Genomic DNA, 11317 nt, shown 5'->3' with positions numbered 1-11317 from the left:
AGAGGATTTCATGGAGTTCGTTCTTGTTTTTGTATTTAGGGTTTTCTTATGTATATTTTCTAGATGTTTTAGTTCTGTTTGAAGCTGATTTGTTTTCTCTTTTCTTTGCTTATTTATGTTTGAGGAGTATCCAATTATTTTTCCTCTTATGACAGCTTTGCATGCATCCCACAAGATTATTGGGGACACTTCTCCATTATCATCATCGTTCAGATAATCTTTTATATCGGTCCTGATTTGAGGCCTAATTTGGTTAAGAATACCTGCGTTCAGTCTGCAGATTGTGCTTTTCCTTTCTAGTCCTAGATTTAATGCCATGGAGACCGGGCATGGTCCGATAAGTCCATGGTCCTTATACTGCAATTTTGAACCCTATAAAAACCTTTCTGATGCATAAAAAGATAATCAAGCCTTGAATATACAGAGTGTGATTGTGAGTAAAAGGTAAAATCTTTCTTAGACGTATTTATGTCTCGCCATACATCTGAGAGCCGCAGGTCTCCCAACATCAGTTTAATGTTCTTGGTGATTTGTTTCCCTCCTGAGGAAAGGGGTTTTGATGTATCTAAAGTTGGGTTAAGTCTAACATTGAAATCTCCCCCACAAATTAGAATTCCTTGGGCCTCCAATGTTATTATTTCAAAAATGTGTTTGTAAAATGACCATTCAGATCCCGGGGGGGCATATAAATTCAGGAGGGTAACTAAAGTAACCTGCAAATTTGCCCGAATAAGTACATATCTCCCATCTTAGTCCTTTTTTTCATATGTGCATTCAAAATTTAATTTACTGGAGATTAAGATTGTTACGCCCCTCCTGGATCCCTTTCTGTAAGAGGATGAGTATGGAGTGAAATTCCTCTTTTTAAGTTTTTGGTGTTCCTGTTCTGTTAGATGAGTCTCCTGATGGAGGGCTATTTCTGCTCCATCTCTTTTTAATTTTGACATTACTTTATTCCTTTTAATTGGATTTCCCAGACCGTTCACATTGTATGTAATTACTTTAATTGACCCTTTACTTTGCATGATGACTATTTGCCTTTATTTTAAATCAATGAGTTCCTGCATTTAAATCATTTCCTACATCCCCTGTTGTATATATAACATTAATAAAATCCAAAACTATAACCAAAAAAAGTATAACAATAATATCCACAAACATAAGTGTCATTGACTTCCAGATTTAAGGCCTTGTATTGGGCCTTGTAATGTTGGAGTGTGGAGGGAAAGTCTCTTCCTTGTAGTGATGGAAGGGGGCCCTCTTCAGCCCTTAAGCTGATACAATGGTCCATAGTATACAGAGAGTAGCAAACCGACCCAAAATGTGGCCCACATGTGCCCGTGGCATAAGCCTTCTATTCAATTTAGTCTTAACCTTTGGGTAGGGAGGAACATAATAATAGTAAAGGCAAAGAAAACAAATAGCCTTATTATTACCTATTATTTTTGTTTCTTTTTAACCAAGATATTCAGAAGGGAGCATCCATTAAAGTGGGCATTTATGAAACATAGGCTACTTATCAGGTATCCCGATGTCGAAAGCCTCGAAACCGTTCCTTGAAATGTTGCTTGGAGCTCGGGTGCAGTTGATCTCCCCGCTTTTTGCTGGGTTCCCAGGTCAGCCGGTTAATCTGGTCCATTAGCGACGGTCATTTTTAGGACCGTCACTGGTCTCCCTCTCTTCACCATGTCTGCTGTTGTCTCCTCAGCCGAGTTGTAGACCACTGGGTTGTCATCAGAAAACACTTTTAGTCTGGCCGGGAATGGGCTCTGGAATCTTATGTTTCTTTCCTTAAGTGCTGCTTTGGCTTCCACATACTGCTTCCTCCTTCTCTGCAATTCAGGTGCGTAATCATGGTCCACGTTGACCTTTTTTTCTTTGAAAGTCATTGATTGAGGTGACCGAGCAGGAGAGTGTTGTGGTGGGACAGTAACAGCTGAGCTGGGAGGGGATTTCCTTGCCGGCTCAGGGCCCAGAAAACTTCGTTTACGGTATGAAGAGGAGGTCGCCAGACCGGATGAGGGATGCCGAGTTGACTCCACAGTGGCCTGGGAAGGAGCACAAACGCTGTTGGCTACCGGCGCAGAAGTTGTTGCATTAGCTCTTTGAAGTAGCACATCTTCCTCAGGGTGTTTTGATGGCATTCTTGAGTGTGAAAGGATGCGTCAAGTTGTACAAGCTGGGGTGGCTAAATGTTTGTAAGCAGGATAGCTAGATGCTAACAGGTAGTGGGAGCCTGTAAGAAATGCGACTCACCTCTAGGCTCGCATTCTTCGTATGCGAGCTGTCAAGGGATGCCAATTTCGGCTGGCCTCCTCTCGCAACATTGAGTGCAATATAATGTTTCTGGGTTGCTGCTTCACTCTTTGTAAAATACTCAATGAGAATGGGGGAGAGATGGCAGCAACACACAGCACAGAAGAATTACCGAAACGGTTTTATTTATTTATTAAAATTATAACCACAATCCGAAAAAACAGGGGAAGCCTGGCTTCCCTTGGCCTCCAGGAGTAAACGCCACTGCTTATCTTGTGTGTATATAGCCTATAGTCTGCGTCTCCCCTTGTCCTGTGCCAGTTCGTCTTGTCTAACCAAGTCTGCCAGCGGTCCCTCTTGACCTTGTTAAGTATATTTTGATAGACTCCTTTTGTTACGTTTTTTGATAGTCCAAGTAGATGTTTTGTTTAGCGTTTTGATCTTATAGTTTCTCAGGTTTGATCCTCCAAGTGAGCGTTTTTGCTTTTTTATTAAAACACTTTGTTAATCCTGACCTGGTTCTGGTGTTGTGCGTTTGGGTCCTGAGCCTTGTGTCATTCATAACAATGCTAGCGCGTGAGGCTGTGACGTAACGCCGGCGGCGACGCCGTGACACTCTGTTGCGTTGATGCTTGCGTAATGCAGAAGTAGGCGTGCTTAAATCTAAACTGGGTGGGAGAAACGATAGACGCTGCCAGGTTTCAGCCAGTGATCTGTTTTCAAATGCAATTGTATATGTGTCCAACTTACCTTGAAGACAGTTAGCTACAGTTGGTCCTCAGCTGCTGACATATTTCTGGAGGTTTATTGTGTATTCTGTGGCCTGCCACAGTTCTAAGATTTTTCATAAAAGAAAATCACGGAGGCATCTCAAAGTGTTTAACACACATAAGAAAATTCAATGGAACGACACGTTTAAAAACACAATGACAAAATACAGTCAGATTACACATTTAAAAATAAAAGACCAAAAATGATTCATATTTCTTGTGACACACCGTAGGTGAAACATACGTGTACAAACATATATATACTTTTAAAATGTTTTGTTTTCAAACCGGACTTTGTTCTTAATAGATATGGTGGATTAACAGTGGGGAACATTCAGAAATCAATCCCAGCGTCCTTTGGGAGAAACATACCTCCCATGGTTCGCAAGATAGCAGTTCGCAGATCAGCTCAGGTAAGGCTCTGAATTGAAGATCTCAAATACATTATAAACAGCTTCTGACAGCGCTTCTCTCCAGGTTCTTTACAACAACAAAGGTTACCACAGCATGCCGACATACCTGAACGTCCTGAATAATGCCATCCTGCGCGCAAACCTGGCTGCATCCAAGGGCAACCCTGCTGCCTATGGTAACTACATAAGATACAACATCGGGACAGAATGTTTTCTTATTTAAAGACTTGGATGTTTCTGCCCAGCATAGTTCCCAATAATTCACAGTCATGTTGTAAAATGTTTTGGGCAAGCCCCTGGTTCAGTTCTTATTATCTGTTGTGTTATGTGTTTGTGTTTTTCAGGCTTCACACTGACAAACCACCCAATGAATCGAACCAGTGCCAGCCTCTCTTTAGACTACTTGTAAGTTGCCCAGCACTGATATATAGTACCTTAAATCCTTACTTAGTTGATCATATTAAAATATTGGCCCTGATTACTGCTTATCCTCTTAAGCCCCATAGCCCCCGCCGGCTTTTTACGAAATGTTCACGAAACTGTGTCTCAGGGCTTCTTAACATGTAACAACCTATTAATGTGTCATACCCAATTAACGGGAAGAAACTCAGCCAACTGACGATATGAACAATTTTTACCTAAACAAAACACAAGTCTAATGCCAAGCCTCTGAGTTAGCACTAAGCGAAATGGTGCTAATGCACTAATCACTCACGGTAGGAATATGTTATACTTCATGCTATCTGCACAAACTAGATATCATATGAAAGCTGAGATTCCACATATTCCAATGGTATAAGTATAATACGCGGCAGGGAAGGCAACCAAAGACAACAGACAACTTCATCTTCGTCTTGGGCACCGGACAGACTGAAATGGCAGCCGTCTTTTCTATTTGTGGCCGCACCTGCCCGCCGCCCAAGTGATACCCCAGATACCTTCCTCCGCCCACTTCTTCGGGTTGGCCGTGAGCCCCGCCTGCCTCAGGGACTCGAGCACTGCCCCCACCTGCTGTATATGATGCTCCCAGGTCTCACTATGGATGATGACATCATCCAAGTAAACCGCAGCATATGCAGAGTGGGGACGCAGGACCCAGTCCATGAGCCGCTGGAAGGTGGCTGGAGCACTGAACAACCCAAAATTAAGTGTGACAAATTGGTACAAACCATACGGAGTGGAGAAGGCAATTTTTTCTCCGTAGAAAGGGGAATCTGCCAATAGCCCTTGTTAAATCCAGTGTTGTGTAAAAGCGTGCAGTGCCTAGCCGATCCATGAGTTATTGGACTCCTCAATAATCCTGCGATAGTCCACACAGAACCGGATTGACCCATCAGATTTACGTACCAGCACAACGGGGCAGCACCAGTCACTGGTGAACTCTTCTATTACTCCCATTTCTAGCATGGCCTGAAGCTCCGCCTGAACAATTTTCCTTTTGTGCTCAGGCAGCCGATAAGGCCGTGAAAGAATCGTCACACCGGGGGGCGTTTCTATGTGGTAGTGAATGAGGCCGGTGCACCCTAGCAGCAGGGAGAACACATCGGCAAACTGCTTTTGCAACAAGGCAACGTCCGCTCTCTGACCCGGTGAGAGATGGTCGTCACAACAGACCGGGGCTAATTTGTTGTTCTTAATTACCTCCGGACCTCATTTCTCTCGATCAGCATGGTGGCCAGGGAAGCAGACGCCACCTCCCTCCATGCTTTGAGGAGGTTAAGGTGGTAAATCTGTGTTGCTCCCCCCATGTCAGAACACACCAGTAATTTGAGTAATTTGGAGCTAGATGATGGGAGTAACACAAGCACTTTATCTCCTGGTGAAAATTGTCTCAGTTTCGACCGTCTGTTGTACAGGCGCTGCTGACGTTGCTGGGCCTGGAGCAAATTCTCACGTGATATCTGCCCCATTGAATAGAGTTTTGCTCGCAGGTCCTTAACGTACTGAATGTCATTCTTACTGGAGTTTTGACCCTCCTCCCAGTTTTCCTAGGTCCAAAACACCCCGGGGCTTCCTGCCAAACTAACCCTGTCTCCTAAAAATTAAGTTCCCACAGAAATAAACTGCATTCTCAATTATGTTTTAGCTAGAAACGTATTTTCTCCCATGTCACGTTAGTTATGAACGTATCTCAAATACGTTTATTTTCTACATATCTTTGTCATTTATTGTCTTGCTTATAATAATGATAATAGTCATTTATAAATATCCTTTTAGAGCACACATTTTAAATCGAGAATCGGGCTCGATATATGGTTAAATTAAAATCAGTAGGCGAGGCTGTAATTTCGCCAGCCGTTACTCATGAGCGAGGCAGAACATAATAGTTTTAACATGCCAAAAAGCTGCTGTGTCGTTTATTGCACCTCAAACATTAAAACAAATCCAGAGTTACGTGTTTCTGTACTCCCTCTAAGAAGAAAGGACAGTAAAAGATGATCTCTGTGGCTTCAGGCTTGATCGCCGTTCAAATGACAGCGTTGGTTTCCCCAGAAGTGGGCGGGGCTGTAAAGTGAGGTAGATGTTACTCTCATCTATTATTCAAAACCATTCTATTTATTATAACGTAAATTACATGCCAGTGTTTTATCTTATATTTATTTGTTTTTATTTAAATCGTATAATGTCGGACTTTTTTTCCCGTCTGTGAGGAAAATAAATTGGGCTTAGAGCCTCAAAATACTGAAATCTATATTTTTTTTAATATTTTTTTCCTTCTAATTTGTTATTTTTTTCTAAATAACACAATGTTATTTACTCAACAATAACACACAATTATCCTTGTTTTTATTTATTTGTCTAATTATATAATCTTGGGCTTTTTAGCATGCTTTTTAGCCGTAAATAAAGTCACGGGAAACAGACGTAGGCCTATAAGGGACATTTCGAGCGATACACACCACAAACCCACAGAACTGATTTCCCAAGATCCTCAGCTTGAAGCTCGTTGATTGGATGTTTTAGCCGCAATGCTGGTTGGGATATGATGTTAATGCGATATGATATCCGAAAATATTTTTTTAAAATAAAATAATACTTTATTCCGAGTGTTCTTGCTTTTCTCTTTTGAAGTCATCACATAACGGCATTGTAATACACGGTTCGGCTGCATTAAATATTACACATCTGCCGTAGTTCTTTATTTATAGAGCCCTGGGGCCTCATGTATAATGCCGTGCGTAGGATTGACGTGGGAAGGTTGCTTACGTAGTCCATACATTTTCCGCCACTTTCCGATTCACTAAACATTGCGTACCGGCGAGGAAAGTGCGTATGGCACTTCCTACGCCTGTTTCCCTTTATAAATCACAACCGACTCGAAATGCGGTGCAGCTTTTGCGGGCTTCACGTAACGCCCATGTTTGCCTATAAATAGTCAAAGAAACGCCCTTTCATTCATTCATCCACTGCATGGATAAGATCGCAGGAAATGACGACAGCTAAAAAAAACATCTCACATCGTGTCAGATTTTGGTTATTTTGGGGAGGTCGAGATAAATCATATTGTTTGGTGGATGCAGTTTGAACCAGAGTAGCAGCATGGAGGTCGGATTGTCACCAAAATAAATAAATAAGTAGTCCGAAAAAGGTTAATGACAAAAAAAATACACATAGCCTTCCTCAGGCAGTATGTTTGTACCGGGGTACAGGAGACCCCCCCTTGATGAGAAACTGTAAGAAATGATCGGGGGATCCCTCCGGAGTGGAGTCATGACGGCTGGATCTGAATTATGTTTTTGTATTTGGCGGTTTGTGTCCCAGCTGTCGATCAGCTGTGCGCAGCATCTCCACTGCAGCCTGTGCATCTCACATTCTGTCTGTGATGTTTTACAAATCAGATATTAATGTGTAGAAGTAAAACATGAGAAATAGTATAGCAATATCCTGTAAAATTATGTAAAAACATGAATAAAACTACACATCTTAAGATGTTATACATACATAAGTGTCCTACACTAATAATACAAAGTTAATATTAGTATGCTGTGTGCACCTTGTGTGCACTGCCTAGTGGTTAAAGCAGGTTATTGAATTATTTTTGTTGAATAATGTTATTTTTGTTGAATAATCTTATTTGATGAAAAAAATATTAAGAGTACATACTTTCATAGGGGGAAAGTAGAAGGTAAATGATAGAAATATAGAATATAAAAAATCAAGAAGATACTGTAAGTGATCTCTACAATAAAACATTTTAGTGCTGGATGTGCAAAGATATTAATATGAGGATGTGCAAAACAGACAAACTAATTAACCTTTATTAACACATTAAAGAATAATTTAGGTTAAGGTCTTCTTTCAAATAAGAAAAAAGCTTTGGGGGTATCTATCTACAGATAAATATTAAGACTGACAAAGTACTTAACGTCTAATATATTGCTTTCCTGCAATGTTAACTATGTTGAAGCACTTATTTTAACTGATATTATACACATTAATTATACTCTTATGTATGTAGATAGTATAAGAAATGTGCAGAATTTGACAGTTTAATGGTGGAGGTATACACATATTGATAGATGTCTTGTAATGCACTGTTGAGGAACCTGTGACCCAAGTTTGTCATTCATTGCATAACTACACCGTAGTTGTGTATATGATATGTCAATAAACCTTAGAAAATCTTGAAATCTTGAAAGGGATGTGCAAAATAGCAATTATATACAGTTTTTAATGAACTATTAGAGAATAACGATTAATGAATATACTCTATGGAGATCTGCAGATAAATGTTTAGTCTTCTCAAGCACCAACTATCAAATATCTCTCCGGATTGTTGGCACTTGACGATCACTTTCTCTAAATTTTACTCAGGTGTAACTAAAGTCTGATTTAAGGGTTGTTTATATTTCACATCATTAATCAGAATCTGCAAAGTAACTAAAATAAATGTAGTGGAGCAAAAATACCAGGTTAACCTCTGAATTGCAGTGGAGTAGAATTACAAAGTAACAATGAGCTGTCATGTGGGTATATATTAATGCTGCCCATTATGGATACAAGCGATTTTCACCCATTTAGTACAACGTTTTAAAATTGTACACACCAATTTGTTTCCTATCGCCTAAACCTCCAGGGCTGTACACAGTTTAATACTGTCAACTTCTAATTTTGGGAAAAACGAAAACGGCTTTTAAAACTACAAGTCCCAGTGCCATGTTCTCGGGGGGCGTTCGAGTCCAGTTTTGAATAGTCTGCCGTGGTGTCGTTCCATTTCAAAGAGCTTGACGCTCGGCGTAACCTTGGCGCACTGCCACTCCAACATCCAATCCCAGAGCTTGAAGATTAATCATGGGGTTTGTCAACGACGATATCTGGGGATTATGGGTAGTGTAGTGCAGTGGCGGGCCGTGACTTTTATACCTACGCCCTCTGACCCCTCCCCCCTTCCCTCGAAAAAAAAAAGAAGAATTATTACGTCACAGCGTATACTTTAGCGGAATACCAAAACGCCCCGGGGTGCAAAACGCATCAATGACAGCAACCCTCTACCACACAAAAAAACACAATTTATATAAACACCTATGATGACAGGGCACCCACAGCCAAGTAACAATTACAAATAAATTAAGTCAGCACGGTGGCCCACAATGAAAATGACTTAGGCCTACCTTTGATGATAAATCACTGAAATACAAAGTCCATCCTCCATTCCTTTTGGATGAAGCAATAGATGGCGGGTCATGCAGCTGATCCTTTGCCACTCCAGTTTATCATTGTAACTCAATCTTGAACATGACTCGGTTAATAATTTCGCAACGATGTCATCACTATCACTGAAGTGAGCCATCATGAACGAATTTATGCTAATCATAAATCTATCGATAATAAATCTATCGATTAGATTTTTGATTCGAAAATAATAAAAGTAGGTAGAAATGTGGATATTATCCGGCTGAACAAAACGTGAATTTATCTAACAGGTACGTATTCCATAGACCTTATTTCCAGCTATTTTCCAAAATCCTATGGAGAAGTCCCAATGCTTTTTTGTCGAGGGAATCCGAGCGCAGCTTATTTCCGGGTTTTAGGACGCGTCACTGCACCACTTGCATAGACTTCCCAGCGGGCGGAACTTGTCATAAAGTCCGCGAAAATAAAGCCCACCCATTTAGAGGGAAGATATGATTGGTCAATTGTACTGTCATTTGACATTACTCTCTCGTTGAGTTACTATAGCTGGCCCTCTGTGAATCTACAGAGGGACCAACAAGCTCTCCCGTCTTAAAATAACTCGCAGAGGCGGCATGTAACCCTTCACATTCCAACAGAAACTGGGCAGATTCGAAGGATTTATTTCTTTGGAAATGTTATTTTAAATACAATTAAATCAAGTGATTTAGGTAAAACTAATGAAACATTTGTCAAAAAAATATATAAAAAAATATATATTTTTAAAAATGTTTTCAAATATTATTTTTTATAATATCTTAGGCCCTCACATATGGCCTAGACTAGAGGGCCTTGACGGCTCGTCACTGGTGTAGTGTCTTCGGCCATACTAAAATCGGATTTTTTTTCCGGATATTATATTGCATTAACACCACATCGCAACGTGCATTGCGGCTAAAACATCCAATCAGCGAACATGAAAACATTCCCAATTAAACATGCAAAAACAAAAAACACGCTAAATAAAAAGATAAAACACTGGCATGTAATTTACGTTAGAATAAATAAAATGGTTTAGAATAATATATGAGAGTAAAATCTACGTCACTTTACAGCCACGCCCACTTTTGTGGAAACCAACGCTGTCATTTGAACGGGGATCAAGCCTGCATGAAGCCACAGAGATCTTCTGTTACTGTCCTTTCTTCTTAGAGGAAGTACAGAAACACGTAACTCTGGATTTGTTTTAATGTTTGAGGTGCAATAAACGACACAGCAGCTTTTTGGCATGTTACAACTATTATTTTCTGCCTCGCTCATGAGAGTTGATGGCGAACAGCTGGCGAAATTACAGCCTCTCCTACTGATTTTAATTTAACCATATATCGAGCCCGATTCTTGATTTCAAATGTGTGCTCTAAAATTATATTTATAAATGACTATTATCATTATTATAAGCAAGACAATAAATGGCAAAGATATGTAGAAAATAAACGTATTTAAGATACGTTCATAACAAACGTAACGTGGGAGAAAATATGTTTCTAGAAGATATGTAGAAAATAAACGTATTTGAGATACGTTCATAACAAACGTAACGTGGGAGAAAATAAGTTTCTAGCTAAACGTAATTGAGAATGCAGTTTAGTTCTGTGGGAACGTAAGTTTTAGGAGAAAGGGTTGGCCAAACAATAGCTCAAAGGGAGAAAATCCTGTGGAGGACGGGACAAACAACAGAGGGTCTAACCATTTATCCCAATTACGACTATCTTTGTGAACGAACTTACGAAACCATGTTCTTTAGCGTTTTGTTAAACTGCTCCACCACGCCGTCGGTCTGTGGATGGTAAACGCTAGTCTGAATTGAGTGGATGCCCATCAGTTCATACAGCTCGCGTAGTGTGCGTGACATAAACTATGTGCCCTGTTGAGTCAGGATCTCTTTTGAGATCACGACTCGGGAGATTATATGAAACAGTGCCTTGGCAGAAATATTACGCTAAAAGAGTCACCTCCGGGTACTGGTGAATATCCCCATGCACACCTCACCTTCACCCACGATGCTTCTAGCAATACCCCCTGTCGAACCAAGCGCTGATGGATCATCGTGTGATTACAGCCCGTGTCCATCAGAGCCTGGTGTGTACCCCCATGTATACATCAGAGTTCCCGTTAGCCGGTAATTACCGGACTACGACCGATAAAATATGCTGAAGACCGGCAAACCTAAATCTCTCCGGTCAAAGTGTCCGTTCAAAAATAATT

General features: G+C 40.5%; 1 protein-coding gene across 1 annotated transcript in view; it reads left to right on the top strand.

Moving 5' to 3' along the window:
* abca2 (ATP-binding cassette, sub-family A (ABC1), member 2) overlaps positions 1-11317 on the top strand; it is a 422430-nt gene that overhangs the window by 385570 nt on the left and 25543 nt on the right. The window contains 3 exon segments of the mRNA XM_079689553.1: positions 3334-3439; positions 3504-3615; positions 3784-3844. Of these exon segments, the coding sequence (XP_079545679.1) occupies positions 3334-3439; positions 3504-3615; positions 3784-3844 (279 nt within the window).

This window comes from Notothenia rossii (genome assembly GCF_949606895.1).
Source record: "Notothenia rossii genome assembly, chromosome: 6".
Lineage (NCBI taxonomy): Eukaryota > Metazoa > Chordata > Actinopteri > Perciformes > Nototheniidae > Notothenia > Notothenia rossii.
This window is presented reverse-complemented; position numbering and strand designations above follow the sequence as displayed.